The 25,045-nt window shown below is 39.2% G+C and overlaps 1 protein-coding gene across 3 annotated transcripts in view; it reads left to right on the top strand.

Moving 5' to 3' along the window:
- The window catches only part of IFTAP (intraflagellar transport associated protein), a 48,401-nt gene extending 25,550 nt beyond the window's left edge, over nucleotides 1–22,851 (top strand). For 2 of the 3 annotated variants that reach the window (XM_049825981.1, XM_049825982.1), the window contains 5 exons: nucleotides 3,708–3,865; nucleotides 5,298–5,369; nucleotides 6,305–6,359; nucleotides 12,971–13,101; nucleotides 19,729–22,851. In XM_049825981.1, coding sequence (XP_049681938.1) covers nucleotides 3,708–3,865; nucleotides 5,298–5,369; nucleotides 6,305–6,359; nucleotides 12,971–13,101; nucleotides 19,729–19,881 — 569 coding nt within the window. In that variant the 3' untranslated portion in view covers nucleotides 19,882–22,851. The remainder of the gene's footprint in view (nucleotides 1–3,707; nucleotides 3,866–5,297; nucleotides 5,370–6,304; nucleotides 6,360–12,970; nucleotides 13,102–19,728) is intronic. The other variant, XM_049825983.1, reaches the window with a different exon arrangement.
- Nucleotides 22,852–25,045: the final 2,194 nt, after the last annotated feature.

The following is a 25,045-nucleotide window of genomic DNA, read 5'->3' as shown; positions in this document are numbered from 1 at the left end:
CATCCACAAGTCCTGAGGGAACTGGTGGATGAAGTGGCTAAGCCACTATCCATCATATTTGAGTAGTCGTGGCAGTCCAGGGGAGTTCCTATTGACCAGAAAAGGGGAAACATAACTCCCATTTTTAAAAAGGGAAAAAGGGAAGACCCAGGGAACCACAGGCCAGTCAGTGTCACCTCTGTGCCTGGCAAGATCATGGAGCGGATCCTCCTGGAAATTGTGCTAGGGCACATGGAAAATTAGGAGCTGATTGGTGACAGCCAACATGGCTTCACTAAGGGTGAATTGTGCCTGATAAATTTGGCAGCCTTTTATGATGGGGTTACAGTGTGGACAAGGGAGGAGCAACTGATGTCATCTGCCTGGACTTGTGCAAAGCATTTGACACTGTCCTGCATGACATCCTTGTCTCTAAATTGGAGAGACATGGATTTGATGGATGGACCACTCGGTGGGTAAGGAATTGGCTGGATGGTTGCACTCAAAGAGTTGTGGTCAACAGCTCGATGTCCAAGCGGAGACCAGTGGTGAGTGGCGTTCCTCAGGGGTCAGTACCGGGGCTGGTGCTGTTTAACATCTGTCGGCGACATGGACAGTGGCATTGAGTGCACCCTCAGCAAGTTTGCTGACGACACCAAGTTGTGTGGTGTGGTTAACATGCTGGAGCGAAGGGATGCCATCCAGAGGGGCCTTGACAGGCTTGAGAGGTGGGCCCGTGTGAACCTCATGAAGTTCAACAAGGCCAAGTGCAAGGTCCTGCACATGGGTTGGAGCAATCCCAAGTGCAAGTACAGGCTGGGCAATGAGTGGATTGAGAGCAGTTCTGCGGAGAAGGACTTGGGGGTGTTGGTTGTACGAGAAGCTCAACATGACCTAGCAGTGTGCATCTGGAGCCCAGAAAGCCAACTGTATCCTGGGCTGCATCAGAAGAAGTGTGGCCAGCAGGTCATAGGAGGTGATTCTCCCCCTCTACACCGCTGTCATGAGACTCAATCTGGAGTACTGCATCTAGCTTTGGAGCCCTCAGCACAGGAAAGACAACAACCTGTTGGAGCAAGTCCAGAGGAGGGCCACAAAAGTGATCAGTGGACTGGAACACCTCTCCTATGAAGACAGGGTGAGAGAGTTGGGGTCGTTCAGCCTAGACAAGAGAAGGCTCCAGGGAGACCTTATAGCAGCCTGCCAGTCCCTAAAGGGGGCCTACAAGAAAGCCAGAGAGGGACTTTTCACAAGGACATGTAGTGAGAGGACACGGGGTAATGTTTTTAAACTGAAAGAGGGTACATTTAGATTAGATGTGAGGAAGAAGTTTTTTTACTGTGAAGGTGGTGAGGCACTGGAACAGGTTGCCCAGAGAAGTTGTGGCTGCCCCATCCCTGGCAGTGTTCAAGGCCAGGTCGGATGGGGCTTGGAGCAACCTGGTCTAGTGGAAGGTGTCCCTGCCCAGGGCAGGGGGGTTGGAACTAGATGGTCTTTAAGGTCCATTCCAACCCAAACCATTCTATGCTTCTATGAATTTACTTTCTATGAACCTTGACTCTTATGAGTGTGGACTTCAGGTTATGCCCAGACTGCCAGCCCTTTCTATGTGTCATAGTAACTGCAGCACTGAGCTGTCCCTGGGGATTAATAACTCTTTGGTGGATGGCTCAAAGTAGTACCCCCAAGGGCATCATTAAAACTCTCCACAAGAATTACTTCAATGCCTGTAACATTTAATTACACTTTAGAAGTGCACTGCAGTGTTTCTTATTGTTACAAAGTAGATTTTTCAAACTAAACCCAAGAAACTCTGTTAAATGAGCATTTATTTTTCATTAACATGTCGTGTGAGGTTCATTCGAATTGATTGCCCTATGGCTGCTCCATATTCGATAATGGGACTTTTAAAATAAAAAGTTGTGTATTTTTATTTTGGCTCCGATTAGTATATTTTTTTTGCCATGTTGTAGGAAAAAAACCTATTCAGCATGGGTTTGGAAGTCCATGCTTCATGCACATACTTGTCCTGATCTGTAATCAGCTCCTAGATCCAGTCTGTACTGTTGAGTTTTCATCTGATGATCACCTAGCTGTATCCCAATTCTGCTGGCTGCTCCATGCCCCGTGGACCTGGCTGGTAGGACAGTCAGACGCACTAACAGTTGTCTTGAACTTTGCTCTTGTTGTCCAAGGAGTTGTTAAAAGTCTGAAAGATGTCATAAGCTATCATTGAAAGACTCAGTTCTGTTCCTGAATACTTCCCTATTTTCGAGTGAGGGCCCAGTTAGCCATTATTGATGTGTAAAATAAACACGAGAGAAGCTATTCCAATCTTCCGTCAATGCACTAGCAAAACATTTTTCCAGTCTGTCTTTCAAGTCCAAAGGAATCCCCTAAGGGAACAGACTCTGCTTGAACACCTGTATTTAATCTTTAATCTCAGGACCTAGACTTCTGGCAATTAAATAGCACTGGCATACTGCTGTTAGTCTGATTCCAATAAAAAAATATTTACTTGCAAAATTTTCCCACCCAGTCAGATTGCTGATATAGGGAGGAAATCAAATTGGTAATAAGCTAGGTCAAGAGCATACTATAGTTGTTAAACACTGAAAGCAGCAGTGCCTAAAGAAATCAGCTCAGATGAGGTGTTTTACTAACTAAAGATACAGGGTCTAGGTTATAGGACCTGTCAGTGCATCTCATCACATGGTCCTGGATTGGTGGAGATTCTGGCAGTGGTGCCCGTGGACACCCGAGAGCTCTGTGGGTGCTGGCTCTGGGTGGACTCACAGCCAGTATCAGTATCAGCTCTGACAAGAACTGCCACAGCTCACTTCTATACTGGACAATGTGAGCATTTTCTCTGATGGTTGCAAGGTTCACACATGGGGCACACGTTTGGGCTGATAGTATAAACAGGGTGATACCAAGATAGTGAGGTAGAAAATACAAGAACGACTCCATTTTTGGACCAGATCATTGCTGTACTATGATCAAAATCAGAGTCGTTTCTTGTGCTTGATGAGAAGGTACACCGTCAGTTAGGTATGTTAAGGAATATGTGCACTTGAAGTGCTTAGGATCTCAAGTGATATTGTGAGCACACATCCCACATAAGCACAGCTGCTGGACTTTTAAAACTAGACATGTGAGTGTTGGGAGTGTGTGTTGGTGTTGGGGAATGAGTTTTTTTTTCTGATTTTGTTTCTAAAAATGTATACCTAAAATAGCTCTACTGAGTGCATGCAGTTGCTATGGGGTTTATAGTGTCACAAAGAAGAGACTCTCTTCATATGTGCTGGTGTTAGCAGTGCGGCATGGAGGCACGGGCACAAATGTTACGTGCCATTTTGTGCCAAATTCAGAGAGCATTTAAACAGAGTTTTTAAATAAAAACTAAGGTGTAACCTTACTGTCTTGCTTTTTTTGGGGTATTTTCAGCTCTTGAGTTATTTTATGAAGTTTTCTGTATATTGCATAAGCTTTTGAGACAATGAATTCTTCAGTATTGAGGAATAGGTGGTGCACTTGAGGTTCAAACTGCATGTTCGATTTTATGATAAAGATTGTGAAATACATGTACATGATGCACATGGAAGCTCTAAGCATGAGAGGAGAAGTGAATGTCTAAAATAAGTCAATATTAGATCTAATGAAATTCGTGTTTTTCTTCTCTTGGATGGTGCATTATATTATCTGATCTGATGTGATTCTCCTTGCAGAGGAAGAGGGGAAGACAATTCAAGGAAGAGAAGTGGACTCCTTAAGAAAAAAATATTCTACTTCTGAATTACCAAACAGAAATAAACAGGATGGCTTACCTGGAAGAAGCAAAGAAATGTGGGTGTCTCTTCCACCACAGATGCCAAATGAGAATGAGGTAATGAGTTAACATTTGTCCATGTGGATAAGCACCATATTCAAACAGATGAAAATATGGGGAGATACACTGTCCAAATGTTAGAGGCTAGTGGTATTTATCCCATCCAAGGCAAATATTTAAAATACTACCTAAGTGTGTAATGCTTACAGAGGCACCTGCATGGGTCATGTTTGGCAGTGGCATTTGCTCTACTGAATCTGACTAATAAATAAGGCGCCCTGCAAGGCCCTTTTTAGTGCTTTCACTGAAGACTGCAGTTATTGGTAGAGGTTGGCAAAAAGGAAAAAATCTTGAGAGCATGGATGCCAACATCCACAGATTTATTTTGTTTCTTGAGGATTTTAGTAAGTCCTGAGTTCTGTGTTACTGAAGTAGATTGCTTCAGCTACCTAAAGTAAACAGTAGGCAGGCCAGAGGCATTTTCGATTTTCTGAAACATATGAGATTAGGGATTTAATGTGTAGGGACAGGAAAACAATAGACATCATCTGGAGAGAGCAAGATGGACATCTGAGTCCACTTGTTAAGAACTTCTGCCCTCCTGCCTGAATAACAAATAACTAAGCTGTGATCTAGCCTGTACTCAAAAATTGCCTTCATTAAACTTTTTATTAAAAAAGTAGCAGGTCATTTTGTGCAATACACAGAGCAACACACTTAAGTGCCTTCAAATGATGGGCCTGCCAGGCCTCAGTCAAAGAGCACAAGCTGTCATTTTCCTCCCTACTAGCACATGCCTTTGAAGTGGAATTGAGCAAGGCTTTTAAAACAATCACATTCTGTCAGTTGATTGTGTAATAATAATAATGACAAGAATCTTTCTGCCATTTTTCTCATGAAGAATATGGTTGTCTCACTGGGATGGACTGACTTTCGGTCTCTTACTTTAGCCACTTTAAATTGGCTTTCTGCCCCATAAAGCAATGTGCAACTTCCATTATCCTTTATTTAATGGAACATCTTAATACTTGTCTTTGTTGCTACAGAAAAAAAGTTTCAGGCATGGCTGCACATTTTTGTCACATTAGCAGTTTAAGAAACAAATACAGTAATAGCAGAATGCATCAGAAAAATTGCTAGCGTAGTAGCAGGAGGAGGCTGTAATGCAGTAAGTTGGCCACTGTAACCTTTAAGCCTGCCCTGAGGAAAGAAGGGAAAAACTGCTATTGAAAACAATGCTTCTGCTCTAAATGCTGCTTTTTAGGCATGTTATGATTACTTGCACTATTGTTCCAATTGATTCAGTCTGGTCCTGTGTAGGATTTCAGAGGATTACCTGCATACGTTCTGTTTTCAGGAGCATTGCATTCACTTTTTAAAATTTTTTAAATGCACCTTAAAGGATCTATATGTGTAAATCAGTAGGAGCTCTAACTGTGATTTTGGTTCTGTTTCATGCATATAAGTATTTCCGTCTATTTATCTACAGACAGTGATGAATGAGAGCTGGAAAACTGGTGACTCTGATGGAAATGATCTCAGTCTTTCTGAAAGAGTGAAGGTAAGTTTTTCTTTGATTTTATGCAAAGTGGGGATTATGAGCAGAACATGACTGATTCTTGCTTTATTCATTTACAAAGTACTTGCAATTTGTTGATGTATTTCTTTCCCATCTGTGGGAAAGAAGGATGAGAGCATCACCGTCCAAAATTTTTTTCAAAGGTTAATGAGTATGTACTTTTAAAGTGTAAAGGTTATATAAGTGTTGAGAATGGTGTCAAATCAGGTTGGAAAAAATTATCTAAGAACATCTCTAATTACTTCATGAAAACACAGAGAATTACCCAATGCATACAGTAAATCCTCAATGGTAACAGTATTTGGACATAGGCTGGGAAAGGCCTTTCACTGTCACCCTATGCATCTATTCAGAATGCTACCTGAAATAAGAAATGTCTTTTCTTGTGATATGTTTTAGATAGTTTAGACCATTTTCAAGGGACATCAGCCTGAAAAAACAGTAGTGCAGTGTCCCAGATGAAATATTAAAACTTTAATAATTTTTAGCTTTTTTATTTCCCAGTCAGTTCACCATTAGTATCAAAATGGATCAAGCTCTACTTTGCATGTATTGTCTCTCTACCATATGCAGTGATCTTGCAAAACTTATCATGTATCTTTTTCCTATGAAAATATTTTACTTCTCCATCTTCCCACTAAGTTACTGAAAAAGTTGCTGTACAGCTTGAGCTTCTTTTCCATCACTGTGGTTGATATGCAGCACTTTTGGCAACAATTCTTTGCTTATATATAAAAGTACTTCCTTTGGGTTACACATTTCAAAGCAAATTCATATGCTTTCTTGGAAAAATGCAGGGGAGAATGGAGAAGATGAAGCAGACAGTTTAATGCTTTTTTGCTTTGCTTTAGATTGTGCTATAAGGAATGGAATTAATACATTTTAAGGTATTTTTCAATTTGGGTGTTTTATGACAGGTGGGCAAGTACCTGGATTTGGAAGATATAGACACAGATGAAGAAGCATGCAGTGGTAGGTTTCCCCCCCTTCATAATCAGTATCATTGTCTGTCTTTGGATACAAGTGTATGGACATTGTTTAAAAAACTGTTTCTCCTCTAAAAAAGGTGTTCTTCCTCAGTTCTTCTATTGCTAGAAAATTCCCCAAATTCCCCAAATTCAAGTACTCAGTTCCTTACTCTAAGAGGTAAGGAGGTAATAAATTATAAGGAATATTTATTATACTGTGTCCTGGTGAGCAGGGTTTTTTTTCAAGATTTTTCAGAATTGTAGAACATTTCTTGTTAGCAATGTTTCTACATTCTTCTGCAGTTCTATTTTGTATTGAAATTATTTTGATTACCAACGTTTCTCCACAAAGTAACGTGGGTGCTATAAAGTGGAAATATTTAATGAAAATTTTGTCCCTACCTATTAAAATGATTTCATCCTGGGCTTCAAATAGATGAGACTAATTTTGAATTCACAGTGAACTTCTTTAAGAATTCCAATTATGAGCATTTTTACTTGTGTTGAACTGTTCCATATATCTATAATAATTTTAACTCTCCCACCTCTAAAAAGTAAATAGAAACCTAGTTTCTGTAGATATTTGCCTATCATAGGTGCTTGGGTGGTCTTTACTACCACCAGAATTGATGACCTTTTAAATTCATTTTCCTCATCTATACCTGTGACTACACAAAGAAACCAAGCCACACAGATTAAAGGATTTGCCTAAGGTCACTGAAAGAAGCTGTTGGAGAGTAAGACTTTGGCCCTTGGATCCTTGGTTATTGCCATTTGATTAGTCTGTCTAACCCATTAAAGATTTGATTAGGCTTTCCTTTCTGCATGTGCAGAATTCCTATGAAGTCAGAGGGCTTAGAGACTTCCAGTTGATTAATATTTGGAGCTTGGATGTAACTCACAAGAAAATAATAAACCAACGTAAGTCAGGTTTACAGCAAATATTCTTTCTCCAACCTGGACATTTCAGGAAGGAGGGAGTAAGATAGCAGTCCAGTATCAGGTACAGACATCAAAGATTTCTTTTGAGTGCAGTGTTCGTATGTGCCTATTTTTCCCTTTGTAGGACATTGTTCTGTGTTTATGTCGTAAATTCTGGTAATATCTATTAAAAAAACCTGGGGCTTACTGGTGGAAGCCTAAATCCACATTTCACTTGCATCATAATGAAATGAGAATTGTCTATATCTAGTTCATGAAAGTATTGTTAGATATCTCTAGTTCAAAACAGGCCACAAATTGGATGATGAGAAATAAGCCCAACACTAAAATACCAAGCAGGGCAGTGAGGAAAGAAGAGCTCTGCCAGAGCTTTGGGATAGCTGTCCACTTTCTGGACCATGCCAGACCTTGCCTTTCTCCAGGCTTTTCAGTAATTTCTGTGTATTTCTGTGTGGGCAAGAGTAAATGTTAATCACATATGTTTAGAAACCCCTGGTAAAACAGGCTGCATTTGAACAAGATGAGAATTACAAAAATCATCATCTGTTTGTACTGTCTGTATAGCACTTTATGCAAACCACATTGGGAAAACCTTTCAGTTAGTGCTTTTATTGGTGATTATAAAAATAATAAACATAACATTATACCACCACTACTGTAGATTATCAGTGTGCTAACTACTCGCTTTTTACGTGACATTGGATTTCGCTTTCAATCTCTGCTCTCCTCAGCTCTTCCCATGAGACAGCACTCTCTGCACAAATTCCCTGCACAGACTGCCTCGGTGCAGAAAGAAGCTGTATCCACTCCTAAGCAATCAACGGTGCTCACTAACAGCATTAAGCATTTAGATTGTATTTTATAACATTGAAACACTACATAGCCAGAAGCTAATCATTCCTTCTAAAGTCTGTAAGGAGGGTGAATAGCATCCAAATTTTTATCTGGGAAACCCACAGCCTGGGTCTTGCCTAGGGCTTCTTCAGTGGAGACAGTTCTTGAGTCAAGATGAAAAATCTCCCCATGACTCCTAAGTGCTGAAAATAGGACTTACAGTTTGATAGTTGTCTTACCTGTCAAAATCCACTTGACAGGCTTCATAATAAGAGAGGTAAAATCTTACTCCTGTAGAAACTATAGCTACAAAATGCAAATTAAAATACAAAATGGTGTCGCTTCCCTTGTTTGTAATAATGAAGTAATATAAAATAATATCCCTATTGACCACCTTAATAAAGGATTAATTCTGAAGAATTCCAGTTAGTTTATAAGTGAGGCAAAGTGTGACACAAATTTGAAAGACGTTCTGTTGCTGGCCTTTTTAAATGCTGCCACCTGTATGTCAGAACAAATGATAGATTTAAGACTTCATATTGGCAAAATACTTCATTGGCGAAACAAGCTAGGACACCTAGTAAAAAATATCATATCCTGCTAGTATGATTACAGTAAGCTTTTATCTCTACATATTATTGGCAACAGTTCAGTATCTCGGTATGTAATTTAGCTTTAAAGGGCAAATCAGTTAGCTGACTTAGCAACTGTACATTGATACAATAAATATTCACACTTAAGGGGAAGTGACTCAAAGTTGACAGTGTGAAAAGCATGATAGAAAATAGGTGTTAAAACATCCCATCTAAACCAATGCTTTTTGGGAGATGTCCTGGAAGAATCATTCTAGTGGGTTGTTTTCTCTCTTTTTTTTTTTTCCTCAACTTACTTTCTTAAGTCCAATGTCTTTTAAGGTGTGAATGAATACAGCTGCTTCTTACAAAAAAAAAAGCAGCCCATAGATTTGGCCAGTATGCAAATTCATTGTAGCTGTTTTCATTAGACAGCACTGGGCTGAAAGCCTGAAACCAGAGCAATGCTTTGCATTGTAGGACTTTGGCATGGTAAACCATAATTGGCAAAGTAAAATTGCTGCCCTAAACCATTGCTTTAGTGCATCGTGTAGAGACAGCATGTGTATGGTGGACTGTTTAATCACTCTTTCTTACTGAATTTAATCTGTAACTGTAAGTAGCTTAGGGCAACAATAGAGATGATCAGGCTTTCTGCAGGGATGGATGGAGAGTGGCTAGTACCTATGTTTTGACAACAGAATTCCCTTCCAGGACTGGTGACAAATCACTTGCTGCAGGGCTCGAAGGGTAGTTAGGTAATAATAGGTAATATATGCATGAAGTACAAAATATGTAAAAAGCATGTCTAGAGACCTTGAGTGTGCAATTTTTTAAATACAAGAGAAGATTAAAGTAGGACTAATTAAATGTATGGATGAGGCCTCATAGGCAAGGATATCAGAGTCCCATCGTAATACAGCTTGGAGCCCTGAGGTACTGTAAACTTGTCTTTTCAAGCTCCCAGTTCTCTGTAACCCCACAGAGGTTGAGGATTAACCCAAGTGACTCAGTTACTTTGAAGCTGAGGCCAAGCACCACTATTATTTAAATAGTTCTTTAGGCAAATTATATCAATATCTGTTACTTTTTATAATCTCTGCCTTTCCATTTATATTTTCAGCTTATATTTATGTCCACAAAAATCAGTTTGAGGAGGAGGATTCTGAATTAAATTATGTGGATTTTTTCAAGTGCGGGGCTCCCCCGAACTGTTGGATCTCTTTCTTTTTTTCTCCTCCGGTCTCTGTAATCCATTTAACACTGCCTCAAGATGATTTCACACTAGGCAGCTCTTTGGGGCTAACACCCTAAAGCCTGAGACTCGGAGGAGACAGCAAAATTCAGCTTTTAAGCTTTTTTTGCTATCACTACCTACCTCCTCAGCTCCCCATCAACAGCATTTTTTGTGAAATGTAGTGTCTGAAAGTGGTAAAACCTGTGTTAGTGTATCTATAGCTGAGCATCATTTGGCTACAGTGAAACTAAAGATATAGACAAGACTTTGAACTTCTTCACTCTTGAAAATTCAAATCAGGTTTGTGCCAATAGGTTCTTTTTTTCTATACTTATAATTAATGTCAGTGGTGCACAATTAGCAAAAACCTGCAACTCAGCAGTGTTCACAGATTTGGTAATCACTTTCTGTGACTCTATGGGGGGGGTGGGGGTGGAGAGGAGGAGGGAGGGACTAAAGAAAAGAAAATTGCTTAGTTTCCAGATAGGCCCTCATTAAAGTATGCTGGACTTGAGTAAAATCATCAGAGCTCACTGCCATATCACCCAGGAAGTTGATTCTTCATGGTATGAGAAGTACATTTCAAAATCTCTTCTCAGATTTTTGGTATCACTGCCTGCTCAGTTATCTCTATATATGGTGCCGCTGGCAGTGTCCAAGGCTAATTAATCACCTCCACAGAGAACATAATTAGCAGCCTAATTAGGATCATCATCCACTAGTGCTGTAGCATCAGCCTAAACGAGCTGTGAGGTACTGGCTAGAACTTACAATAGCCTACAGTTCCTTTGGGAGCTCCCACTGAGAAGGAGGACTGTCAAAACTCCCTAATTTTTCTCTCTGAAGGAGTTTCTTGATTAAACATTATCAGGGAAAGCAGCATTTACCGATTAGACTTTCATATGCTGTCACGCAGCCAGGATAGAGAGACAAAGCTCATTTCTGGCATGTCTACTGGCAAACAAAGGTTGATTACCACATTCTTATGGGGTGATTGAAGGGAATTTGAAACATTGTTTGCGTTACTAACGAGCCTTAAAATAGTGGAATTGACATTCTGAGTATGACAAGCACTTCTTGCTAAAAGCAAAAATAAATTTCCTTCTGTTGTCCTAAATTTTAAAGAGTTGTCTTTCAGAGCCGTTGCCAAACTGTTGTATAACAGTGCTTCCTCCTCGTCTTCTCTCTGCAGATTGGTCTGTTAATGCAGGGGGAAGCTCTTGGTACAGAAATAATCAGTGTTTATATCAGGAGGTGATACAAACCACCTGATGTCCAGGCTTTCCTTCCTTCAGTGAGGGTATGTATTTAGGGTGCAAGTTTGAAACAATAGCAGAAAATGCCATTGCCTTTAAATGAGCATTCACATCTTCCTTCTGTCCTACAAATAGTTTTGACCCAAGTTATGAAAGATCGAAAAAAGCAGTTGCAGAACATGTGAAGACATAGCGTATATGCCTGTGGACTGCACTGTTCTTTTCAGAAAGCTTTCTCATATAACTGATGCAGAATAAGATCAGATGCTACACTGAGAACAAGTACTGAAAGCACGTAGATGACTAGAGATAGATATAATCAACCAAGAGAATAGGGATGAAAACTGGAAGCCACTTGTATGTGAATCATGAACCAAAAGACAAAAATCCAGGAATGAGATACCCAAGGGAATGAACTCAGCTCTTTTTTAAAGAACATTCTACTTTACAAGTCCAAAGCCCTGCTGGCTTTGAAGTAGTACACAATTCCTAGAAGAAAACTAAATGAAGAATTCTATCATGGATTTTTTATGAAGGCCTAGCTAGGAAATCATTATTTTCAAATGCAGATTTACAGGAGAATGAGAGGTCTGTAACTCCACTACTGTGGTGAAAGTGTGCAGGTAGAGATAAATAGCCACTTCTTCCTTTTCACTCTGCATCTATGTAGCCTCTTATTGGTTCCATTAACTAACATTTAAGCAATGCTTTGAAAATTTATTCTGAGATTTCAAGAGGAAATCAAGCTACTAAAATGTAGTATAAAGCTGTAAAGAAACTTGTGTATCAGCCAGAAAAAATAGTAGGTAGATTTACATAATCCTTCGACTAAATTGCAAGACATATGGTCCCCTTAAGTTCCTTCATAAAAACATTTCCGAGACAAGACGGACACACCTGTGCTGTAGCAGAGCTGAGATTGATTCATGTTAAAAGATATTTCTAAACCTAAGGCATATCAGTCTGAGTTGTCACAGAAAGCAAGCCCGCTGTTCCCAGAAGGAACATTTTGCTTAAGTATGTAAAGGAAAAGTGATTCAGAATGCCTGTGCATTTATGAACTGTGGACCAAATCCTACCCGTGTGGAAAGGTTACATGTTGCTGTGTCCCAGATATAGGGAAGTCCTCTCAAGTATCTCCTTTTGGAAGGCTCAGGGAGGAACAAATATCCATGAAATATCCTTGGACAACAGAGTCATCTGGCACTGTAGTGGCAAATATTAGTACTTCTACCAGGTATTTTTGCTTAATGTTTAAGGAAAGTTATGTTAAGATTCTTTGCAAAGATTCTTTATGTCCAATGTATGGGTGGTGAAACTCTAGCAAAAGAGAATTGAACAAGACTGCCCGGCTAATCAATGGCAAGACCAGTATTCAGTCTGGTATTTTATAACTCTACTGCAGACATCTCTGCTCAGGACCTTCTTTCTTTGTTATGAAAGAGATGAATCTAATCCCAGGTGTTCTCTGAGTTCAGGAGCATCTACATCCAGATTTTTAATTCAGTGTCCTCAAGAAAGAAGAGCTACCTGTCTAATTTCAACCAAGTTTGATTTTTCCTTAGTATAGTATATTTTATTATCTAGGTTTTAGCTCAGGACTGCATGGATCCATTTTAAAGATAGCTGCCTATATTATATATTATGCACCAATAAGTACAGCACACTTTGATTAACAAGCTTCTGCCTGTGTCTGAACACTACGGGATTTTACACAGGATTTTGCTAGCTTATACATTGAGTGGAAGGTTAAAGTTGACTATTTTTTATTCAGCAGGGTCATTAGTTCTCCCAGGAGAGGTGGAAGAGACAGTTGCTTATTGTACACCCTTTTTTGATAAGCCTATTCAACCGAAGTTCAGAACCTTGTCAGTTCCACAGCCATCGGACAGCAAAGCCCAAGAGGTATGAGGTCAGATTTATTTATTTAAACACTGGGGGTTTGGCGTGGTTTTTTTTAACCTATTGGCTTCTAATGCTATTTCCACAAGAACAGAGTGATATAGATGGAGTGTGTGGAACTGCTATGAGTTAACAAATCACATTATTCATTTTTAAATTAATAATGAATTCTTAAATACATTAAGAACTGAGATAAACGCTCTAATAGGTACTATTTTATCTTGCACACTGCTACTATATAATCCTACATTTTCAAAATGTGTACTACAATACTTCAAAATGTTTGTGGGCTTTTTAATATTTAACTGGTGTAACTCACAGAATATTCAAGTAAACTCTTGCACTTCCTGACCTTTGAACACATCATTACTTATGTCGAATGATGGGCCACTTAATTTTCCAGTGATCTCATGATCTTATAACATCCTGCAGTTCTCATTGGGCTGAATATAGGAACCAAGTTCTGCAACAAGGAAGTAGTGAATGATTTCCCTTCAATGTGACATTTAAAAGAAAAAGAGGTTTTAGAATATATTGTGATCAGAATTGGGATTTGTCCTCTTGGAAATGAGTAGCAAGATGCTGCTAAGGATCTGCATTAAGTCTGGTGTGGAGAGGTTTGCATTGTGGAGTCTGAGTCTTTTAAAGAGTCACAATCAATACAAGCTTTTAATTTAGAATTGCCATTTTGCCTCAGAATTTCAGTTCTTTTCAAACTGGAACAGAAGGTATGGATTGCTCACAGCCTTATTTTAAGTCATTAAGCTTCCTATCCAAATAGTCAGTGTGAGCATTAACTTTTGGGGATGTTTCTATTGCAGAGAATTCTTCACCACTCTTTTCCCCTACCTGATGATTGTAATAGAAGCTGAAGTTAGCTTCTGGCTAAAATGGGCCAGTTTTGATAGTTTCATATGCTTATTGATGTCCCATGAGGCTTAAATCAAGTTTATAAATGACGTGTGACCAATGAAGGTTTGATGTTATAGCAGTGCATATGGTGCCTCCTTTCTTGAGCAAAATTGTGTTTAGTTCTTTGCAATAAACCCTTTACTATAAGGAACAAGTCTGCTCTGGGAAAAAGTAAATGTTCTAAATTGACCTTTCAAGCTTTAATACCCACCATCCTGTGAATAAAAATACTCACTCTTTTCCCTAAGGATTGACATAATTCAAGGTTTTTGCCTTGAGAAATATCCACTGGCACACAAAAAAACCCACCTAGGATGAGGTTTTATAGTTTTCTCATTTGATAACTTCTGTATAAAACCAAAGAAGAAGGAGGACTGTAGCAGCCTGCAGTGTTCATAAAGGATTGCATATGACTCTTTAAACTATAATTCATGAAAAATAGATGAAGATCCCACTGCATGCAAAATTCATTTCCATTTGAGGAAAAGTTGGGTTATGAAAAAGAAACTGAGTATTATTACATTGGTTAGGGGTTGCTGCATTTTTCAAGAAGACAGATTTTCACAACTGTTTGGCTGGTGCCAGGCTGCTCAAGATGAAGGCAGTCTTTCCCTTAAATTATACACATATTTGTGCCTTCATTTAGATAATACAGCTGTGGCCTGATTTTCAGAACTGTCAAGACTGAACAGGTCCATTTTAAAATCCCTCAGTGCTTCAAATTGTCATTGCCTTGAAAGTGAAGTCTTGCATTGCTTATGGCAGGACTAGTTTAGAAAGAGAAAAAGATTTTCCCTGGAAACATCCATGCTCTCAAATGAGAGTGTTCTCTGTCCATCAAAACAAATCTGTTAGGGAAGGGCAGCAGAATGTGCCTGCCTAGTCAGTTTTCATAGAGAATGGAAAACCATTCCCTATGAAAAATAAACAAGTTTAGTAGTGCAATGTAGGAAGTCACATGTCTATGCTATGGACATATTTGTGAAGGACTTCAGGGGAGAGTGTGTATCTCTGAACGTATTGCTAGGGAAAGTTTAAAAAAAGAAGCTCTGCTAAGACCCAGTGTATAGCTTGGCTAATTGTTAAAGAACATCTTGTCTCCCTGAAAATGTTTTTCTGTCAAAAGTTGTTGGGAAGAGGCTTAGTGAATGACACAGCAAATTATTTGTGTTGTCCACCAGTGTTGCTTCATCTTTCTTCCCTTGTTGTAGACATTATTATATTCCTGGATCTCAATATTGACAGTACAGAATACATGATCTCCCACAGGCCACTGCAAATCGAAACAGCATTCACTCCAGAGTTGAAGTACATTATCATAGAACATTTACCTTCCCTACCCAGATATTTAGTCTCTCCTTTATTTCTATTTAACACTTTTTTTCATAAAAGACATTGTAGTTTTTTTAATTAACAGTTTGTCTTATTATCTGCTTCTTAGGGTCTTTATTTGTTCTTATTTCCCCCCTGCATACATATGAGAGCAGTTGAATGGGTATTTTCCATCCACTCACTATAAACATGCATTTGTCCTGGTTTCAGCTGGGATAGAGTTAACTGTCTTCCTAGTAGCTGGTGCAGTGCTGTGTTTTGAGTTCAGTATGCGAAGAATGTTGATAACACACTGATGTTTTCAGTTGTTGCTCAGTATTGTTTAGACTATAGTCAAGGGTTTTTCAGCTTCTTATGCCCAGCCAGGGCACAAGAAGTTGGCACAGGACACAACCAGGACACCTGACCCAAACTGGCCAACGGTGTATTCCATACCATGGGACGTCCCATCTAGTTTAGGAACTGGGAAATGGGGGCAGGGAATCGCCGCTCGGGGACTGGCGGGGTGTCGGTCGGCGGGTGGTGAGCAGTTGCCCTGCGCATCATTTGTACATTCCAATCCTTTTATTATTGCTGTTGTCATTTTATTAGTGTTATCATTATCATTATTAGTTTCTTCTTTTCTGTTCTATTAAACCTTTCTTATCTCAGCCCAGGAGTTTTACTTCTTTTTTTCCCGATTTTCTCCCCCATCCCACTGGATGGGGGGGGAGTGAGTGAGCAGCTGCGTGGTGCTTAGTTGCTGGCTGGGGTTAAACCATGACAGCATTCAAAGTGGGATTCATCTCACCTAACTTCAGCTTTAAATTTAGTCCAATGTAGTCCTTCTGTCATCAAGAGGGGGAGAGAAGCACCTCCAGAACTTGATTCATCCCACTTGCTGTAGGCATTTGTCCTAAGATCTAATACATCTCCATCCACAGGCTGACTCTCAGGCTGGGTCTTTTTTGAATAATTGACTACTGTAATCTAGAAGCCTAATTTTTATATGGCTGGGATTAGGAAAGATGAGTTCTATGCTTCTATTCTCCTTTGTTTATCTTTAGTTTGAGCATTCAAAAAAGTATTTACCATGCCTATTATTTTACCTTTATCTGTGGAATGGCAGCATTTATCACCTAAAATACAGCTTCCACTGAGTTCCTTTTGTTAAGGTTTTGCTGATAGGCCTCAACTGAGCTTTGTTTCTGCTGAGTGCTATGCATAAATGGAACAAGAACAAGGAAGAATTTAAAGACAGGATTGACTAAGTGAAGGAAGATGGAAGACTTACATCTTCTCAGAGGCCAGTAAAGACACAGAGATTGAATGACTTGTCCAGAATGCTGAAACAGAAGTGGAAAATTGGTCAAGATTTATTGACTCCCTATCCAGTGCCCAAAGCTCAAGACAAACATTTTTTTTCTCCCAAGTACCCAGTATATATTAAGCTTATATGAGATAATAGCATCCATGCCTTTCTCCGCCTTTTTTTACCTATTGTTATTGAACTAGTAAGTTTTCCCTTGAGTATTCAATAAAATCATTGGTGAGTGTTTGTACATCCTTTAGATAATTTGAACAAGTGAATCATAGAGTGCCATGATTACACACAAATAAAGGTTTTAGAAGGACAGAGACAAGCTGTTCAGTTAACTGTAACTCCACACAGATTAATAAAAAGAACCGAGTTGCCAATTATTAATAGACTTTTGAAAGTCTCAACTTTAAGGTATTTTATTTACAACATTACTTTGTAAAACAGCCTCTAGCAAAATACTTCAGTTACTAATATGAATATTACATTCTTTTCCCCTTTAATTTGGACATGCAGGAACTGTAAATGAAAACGATTTTTCCTTCAGAAAGTAAATCACAGGAGCAATCTTAAGCAAACTGGCAGTTTTCTAATAGAGCAAAATTCTATTCCCAGAGAGCTCTCAAAAAGATTTCAATTAGATGTTAAATTAGACACCTGAAATTCACATATTTCTCTCAGCTCCTTAGGCAAAAATAACAAGATAATAACTTGAGCAGCTCAGAGGATTCAGTGTTCTATTGCAAAATGTCTTCCTTTTGAAATAGACCAAAATTGCAGTTTGCAGTATAAAAATTTTAGATCTCTTGTCTGCGTAGAAGGTTGAAGTGAATGGCTTCTTGGGAGAAGAAGCAAAAAAAGAATCCCTAGTGCTTTGAGTACTCGTTTGAGAGATGAAGCATGCTGATAAATATGCAATGTGAATAAACTTTTCAAATGTGCAAGGAGTGGGTACCAGAAGAATTGTTATACAGTGAAGTCAGGTATGTTCTACTTTGGCATCTAATTTCAGTTAGCATTTTGGGGTCGAGTTTTTTAAACAAAAGTTTTTCCGGTATTTCTCTGCATCTGCTTAAAATGTTCATGCATAAAATGACATGAAGGTCAACATAAGGGCATAGTGAATGTGTGTCTACTTTCCATAACTATGTTGGCAGAGGAAGAATAGATTTTTTTTTTTTGTAGAATTCCTATGAAACCCCATTGTAATTTAAATTCTTCTTAGCTTAGTTACCTATAGATATGGTAACAAATACTGTTACAACCAAACTAACTGAAAAAGATTTGCGCCTTGCATCACATGTTAGAAGAGTGTTTTGGGTTTCTGCAAAGGACAGACAGATAGTAATGAACCCCGGTTGCTGGTACCAGTTGTTACTCAGTTGGTGGTACCCTTACTGGCATGGAATGTCAGAAGGCTTTGCCTGTGGAAAAGATGAGAGGAGCCTTAATGACCTTGGCCTTAATGGGAAAGAGAGCTTGTGTGCAGGCTTTGTCTCATGTAAACATTTCTTGAATGTGCTAAAAGTTAATGGTGGTTTACCTGGGATAGTCTATGGACATAGACAAGATAATCTTTGCATGCAGAATGAATGCTGTTTTCTAGACCAACTCTATCCGTGGCATTTGTTTTTCTCATTTATAAATGCCCATGGTCTACAGGTCTGCATCTAGGATGATTTATATGCTCCAGCATCTATTGAAGCCAATGTAAGCCAAGTCCCTAGAACATTAAGCAATACAGATGATTAATAAAATTATACAAAACCAGAAAAAATATTTCCTGATCAATCAGGCAATATTGCAGTTTATTAATAAAGAATGTAGATACTTGCAAGATACTCGCTGCCATGTCTGTCAGGTGCCCAGCCACTGGAAAGGAATCCAGCTACCTCTTCTCTGACTTGTTGGATGGCATTAACTGTGTCAATATAGCTTCTTACAAAATGTTACCAGAAATCGTGTGGGATACTGTGCCTTCTAAACTGAGCAGTGACCATAAGATGCTGAGTGTTCTTCCTCCCTTTCAGCAGAACAAATAAGTGTATTCTTAACTTCAAATGCGTCAGTAGTCATTGGCTTCATTGAGGATTTATCAGAAGTTTGAAAAAATAAGCATGTGTTTAACGTTTTGCTGATTTGGTACTGAAGTACTTAAATCTTTGAAACAGAGAGCCCTTGAGGAGATGTGCTATTTTTCACGGTTGAAATTTCTAGACATTTTATATTAACTTCTCAAAGGACAGGGAGCATTCCTGTACAGTTTGGGCAGTGAGGATGTGTCGCCTGTGTAGCTCTGGAATTAATTTTATGTAACTGGTTACCATAAATCTTTTGTGTCATGGCCCCCTGCAGTTTCTTACCAGTGTGCAGCATGCCATAGTTATTTGTTTTCATTATTTTATTTTATAGGCAGAGCGTTTATTCTAAGATATTTCAATGAGAAGCAATACAGCAATGCTATACACTATGTCAACAAAGCAAATATTGGCAAATGCAGTAAGGCTCTTTATTCACCGCGCAAGAAATCCAAACCAGCCAATTGCATATCTCTGAGATGGTGAAAAGAAATTATTAGAGTCTGAAAATTGATTATGTGTCATTTTGCTCATTCCAGGCATTTCCTTTGCTGAAACTGTGTTCTGGGAAGCAGGTTACATTAGTATCAGATGCGTGTACACTGAAGCTTTATGTGATACTAGCCCAAATTTTAAGGATATGGAATCTGTCTTTGAAATTTAACATAGCTGTACATAACTTGTCCATATCCCCACAGCCTGGCCGCTACAAGTGGCAGGAATGTAATAGATGTGTGCAAGGGAGGTTTTCAGATTCCTTGCCTTGAGCAAAATTAGCTAATGATATTCATTCAGATACAGTACAGTACAAATGGGGCACATTAAATGGCTTAAATTAGGTCAAATTGAATAATTGAATTTATTCTTTTACTTAAAAAGACCTTAATCAGCTGAGAGTGCTAGAGTCAGAAAAAATAGTTTAATTAAATATTAATTAGAAGTTTATATTTTGAGCTCCCTTATCATCACTTGCAGCAATATTATTTATGTATGTGTTTTTCCTCATTACAGCTACTAGGGGATGATGTTCAACCATTCTTACTTGATGAAGAATTTGATTATGACAATGTGGCACTGACCCCTAAGTTCTCTGAAGCTGAGCTGAAGGCCATTACAGAGTTGTCTGAAGAGAAGAAAACGGGGACAGATGTCAAGTCAGCATGAGCTGAAGACTGAGTCAAAGGCATTCTGTGCAGTGCTGTTGAAATAACATTTTTAGGGGGTAAATCTAGCTCTTCATTGTACCCTTATTTAGTGTTTTTATCTATGTGGCCAGTAAATTAATTCCTCAAGATTTTTTTGTTTGTTCTACGAAGGTGCCTTCGAGCCTGAGGTTGCCTTTCCCTGTACCTCCTCCTAGTCCTAATGATGACAGAATAGGAAGATGGTGCTTGCCCAGAGCTGCTTGTATAGTAGCACTTCAGCCAGAGAGGAAGTATTTCCATCCTTTTTATGTCTGTACACTGATTTGCTTAGGCATTCAGGTTGGCTAAGGAGGTCTGTATTTGTCCCCAAACCCAATGGGATTTTTGGGTAGATCAGTGACCTTTAGTATTGTTAGGCCCCAGTGCTCCACTACTTTGTTGTTTTCCAGGTGGTACAAGGCAGTTGGGAGGATGTCTCAAATGACAGCCATAAATTCCCTTTTGTAGAAAAATCCTCGAGCAGGGTGAATCCTGTATTGGGTCAGGCTAGGTATGCTAGAGGAATTGCTTCACAGGACCAAAACAAGCTGGTGGAATTCAAAATAGCTCTATGCCTACTCTTGCTTATATTTGGTACTGACCCAGTTCCTGACTAGCGCAAAGCTAGTCCTAAAGCTGCCTTTTACCTGGTGCTTTCAGTAATGCAAATGAGAGCTTTTTGCAGCTGACAAATCAGTCTATAAACTCTTTCCCTATTGTTGTAAGACTTAAATATACAGAGTTAAATGAATGAATAAATCTTGAAATACTGGGTTATTTCTCTGTCTTTTATGTTACTTCAGTTCTGCAGAGAAATAAATATTTCTCTTTGCAATAAGTTTTTGAGTTGATCAAAATTGATGTGGTGCAACTCCTAACAATTAAACGTGAACTGCTACAAAAAGCCTTCCACACAGAGGGAAGAACAGTGATTTCATCCATTAAAGGGAATGGCATTGGAAGGCTGTCAGATTTTGCATTTTTTTACAGGAGATGATTCCAAATACCAGCTTATGGCTTACACTCAGCATCACTGAAATACAGCAAACTCTGGAGTTGAGTAAAGGTCGGGTAGTATGGGTAGGAGAGAAGAGTGTGCATCTCTGACACAAGGTAGTATCTTGTCTTGCTATGGGGTGCTTAGAATTGATTTTTTTCAGCTTACTGTAGAACCTTTGCTGTTGAGGCTTGGTTTAACATCACAACACTGAATCATATTATTGGTCATTTTCTGGTATAACTACAGTAGCTAAAGTTTATTAACTAACATTTTGTCCTTGGCCTTTCTCCATTATTTCTGAAGTGGGTGATTAACATGATGAATATGGGAAGAGTGCGTGAGCAGACAGACTAGAGACCAAACCACAAGTTGTTTAAAGGCTCTGGATGAAATCCCTGTGGCTGGTTGGCTGCTCCATTGTCAGCAATTTCTAAAAGCAAAGATAGGTGCTCTGATGCTCCAAAGGAAATTTTCTGGATCAGTAATTTTGTAGAACATAATCACGCACCACTGAAATCTGAATAGCATTTGTTTTGAGGAATGGTATTTACCTTGATTAGGGGGATATAATTTAAGAGTGAGATTAACAAAAAACAGAAAAGAAAGTGGTCTCAGACAAGATGTTTAAGGAGAGTGATATAAAACTAGAAGTATGTTGTATAGAAAAACTGGCCTATATAGGACGTTGCTAGTAGAAGGTTATGAGAAGTTTATTTTTAACATCTACACTCAAAAGAGTGTCTGTGCAGTAGTTAAAACAGTTTTTGATTCAATTGGCTGTATAGCAGATGCTACTGCTGTTTAGGAAACATTTTTTTTTTTTTTTTTTTTTTTTTAATGTGAATTCATTTGAATTCAGTAAAGTGTCTTGTTGAACCCAAGATATTTTGAATTAAGTGTTTCAGATCCAACTGGAATTTTCCAGTGAAACATTCAGCTAAAAATTCTTAGGCAGATCTAATTATTAATCCATCTTCTTCTGGAAGACACAGATAATGTGTATAAATGGGAGGGATAAGAAGTAAGTTCTGGAAGAGCTCCACAAGCAAATCTGGGAGGAAGAAATTGAGAACTACTGTAGAAAGAGAGCAAGGTCAGCCTTTAAAAGCCTTAACAGAAAAATAAGGGAGACAACCTCATTAATGTATGTATGTATATATAGCAAAGATAAAGGAACCTTCAATCTAGGCGACCTCTGTGTACAGAGCTTGCTCTCCGGCAGACAAAGAATCAACCATAAATAAAGGTGAACTTTTGTGGGTTTGTAGAATGATGAATGCGGCACTTTTTTGTGTGTTTTTTTTTTAGAAAGGTACAAGACACAAACTATAGATCAGTCCTGTTGGAATCCTATTGCCAGTAGAGTCAATGAGAAAATTTGTCCAGGGGCTCATAATAATCTTCAGGCCAAATCAGCTCTGTAATCTCTTAAGTGCATTTTCTATTCATTTCATTATCAATTTTTCCCTGTATATTAGAGATACATCCAGCCATTCAGTTCCTTCTCTCTTAGGCAGGTGATTCTCTTACCAAATGTTCAGAGTACCTATTATGCTCCATAAGTGTCATTCAGTATAGTCATTATATGGTTCCATTTGATACTGAGAAACACTTAGTTGCAGAATACCCAACAATATTGGAGCTCTTTAGTGACATCCATCTTACGCAGAGAAATGGGGATAATTCACTTACTTACGTTTACACCACACATGAGTAAGATTTTTTCTCTTTGTTAACAGAGATGAATATCACAGTGGAGATGAGGCAACGTAGCCTACATTTTCTCTGCACATGACATTTTATTGGCCTGCCCTTGTGGTTGATTTTGGCTTGTACCTTTCATCTGATTATCCTTCACAGAGGAGGCATATTTTCCTCTTCCCCATTACCAGCTTGTCATTTTTAAGAACGTACTTTATGTGCATATTAAATTTCATACATGTACATGGAGTTAGTTACCTGGAATTGTTTTAATGTTTGCAAGGTGGTTTGGAGTCTAAATAATATATATATTTTCCTCTTGTAGCTTGTTTTCTCTTTAATATTTAATATTTTCAGCAGGGGTTGGTGAGGGACATTCTCCTTTTCTATTTATGGTCTTTTCTAAACATTTTTCCTGTTTTCCAAAAGAATTAAAGGCAAAACTCAAGCATGGAACAGGAAACTTTGCATGCTACTTGGAATCGACTTAGGGGCCGCTGCAGTAGGAGTACGATTTTCTCCCTACCACACTGACAAGGATTTTGAACTGCAAGATCTCTGATGTTGGGTGAACGCATTGGAAGTGAAGGCTGTGTGATGCATCTCTCTAATCCCTTTGTATTCATGACTTCATTGATGTCTAAAGTGCAGTAGAGATATGCATCCGTATCAGTCAGTGAGCTTACCTGTATTAAACTTGTTGCTCACTTGGGTGTTGCCAGAAGGATACTGACTTTTCTTTCCACAGCCTTGAAGAATCCTGAGTTATGGGGAGGAACTCCTTGCGTTTTACAGGAAGTGTAGTAGTCCTTCTATTGGGGCAGGAACTTGAAGGGTTGTTTCCTTGGCTGGCTGTGGTGCAAGCTTGGATATTATTAATGGTCAGAGTTACTCCTTGTAGGTGTAAAAGGAAGAGTAATTATTTGCTGAGATAATGGGTGTGAAAGAATAAGATAATATTGAAGAAATGAAAAGAGATGCAGACAAATCTGTCTGACTCAGATATTGTTATGGTTCTAAATATACTTCTATTAATGCAAAAAGGTATCATTATATACACTTGTATATACACAGTGCCACTGAAAGAAAATAATTTTAGTATGGAGGGTACTCACCGGATAATTCGGAACCTTTTGAAGAAGATGGCATGGAAACAAATCCCTGCTGTTATGGAAAAGACCCTTTGATCCTCTGGCCTTGATTTTCTGCTGCTATAAACTGGCAGATCTCCACTTAGGCCATCTGTATTCATACAGAGCAGACAGGACCCTGCTATTTAGAGTCTTAGCTGAAAGAATACAGAGCCAAATCAATTCCTGATTCAACTTTACTGAACATATAGCTATATATGACCCATTATCATGATGGGAAAATATTTAAATGCAAAGCCGATGCAAATGAAATGTAGAAACTGTGTCTTTAACTGTTCAGTTACTAATTTTACAGAGGTCATTTTGGAGTTTCTGTATGTGTGCTTAGAACATTGCTTTTTGCTTTAACAAAAACCTCACATACATTTTCAAGTCCTGTTCAAATCATGAAACTTGATTACATACATAACTACTAAAGATTCCCACCTCCTTTAGAGGTGTCGTCCCCCCCCCCCCCCGTCCCCCCCTGCATGTTGGCAAGGATAGAGAGTGTACTTTGCTTTGTCTTGGAATTGTTTTAAAAAGATCTGACATCCTTTGTAAAACCACGTACTTTCTTATAAAGGTGGACTCTCTCGGGTAATGATGCAACACCAAATGCAGAAATTAAAATAAGTCCAAGTGCCTAGTTATTCAGCAACTTCATGTACGTCCTGATGTGGCTAAACAGCCACTTGGTATCAACGTGTCTGCTTGGATAGCAGGCTGATTTGTATCCTGTTGTCCTCTACCTTCAGTTTTACTTGGGAGTCTAAGCGCTAGCTTGGTCCTGCGTGGGTATGAATTCTTACAGCCCTGCAAAGAAAGAGTCTGCAAAAGTTGACCAAAGAAGCTGAACCGGCAGTCTTGTCCCGGGGCTCCGTGCACAGTCCAGCCTGCTGAATAATTTAGCTGAGTGTGGCTATCCACCTCCGTTCAGCGGAGATTTGTGTTACAACCATCGTGAATGTGATACTCCTGAAGACATGCGATGGAAAAGTGATGGCTGACAAGGGTCGGGGCAGAGATTCATCAGACCCCGCTCACCTTCTGGGGCTGTGCTGGACTGGTGGCTTACTACCCTCCTTCAGGGCTGCAGTTCAGCCTCGGCATGTTCAAGCCGCCCAGTAAAGCGAGGAAACGGGCGATACGGGTTTGCGCTGGCCTGGGGAGGTGAGCACCCTGCACCGCGGAGCCGAGCGCTTGCGATAGTGACAGGCATTCCCACCGCAGCGTGCTTTCTTGTGGCGAGGTGTCTGTTGGCACAGGTGGACGTGAGGGGCCACGTGTGTCCCGGGCTCTTCTTGCAGGGA

This window comes from Accipiter gentilis, chromosome 22 (genome assembly GCF_929443795.1).
Source record: "Accipiter gentilis chromosome 22, bAccGen1.1, whole genome shotgun sequence".
In the NCBI taxonomy this organism is placed as follows: Eukaryota; Metazoa; Chordata; class Aves; order Accipitriformes; family Accipitridae; genus Astur; species Astur gentilis.
This window is presented reverse-complemented; position numbering and strand designations above follow the sequence as displayed.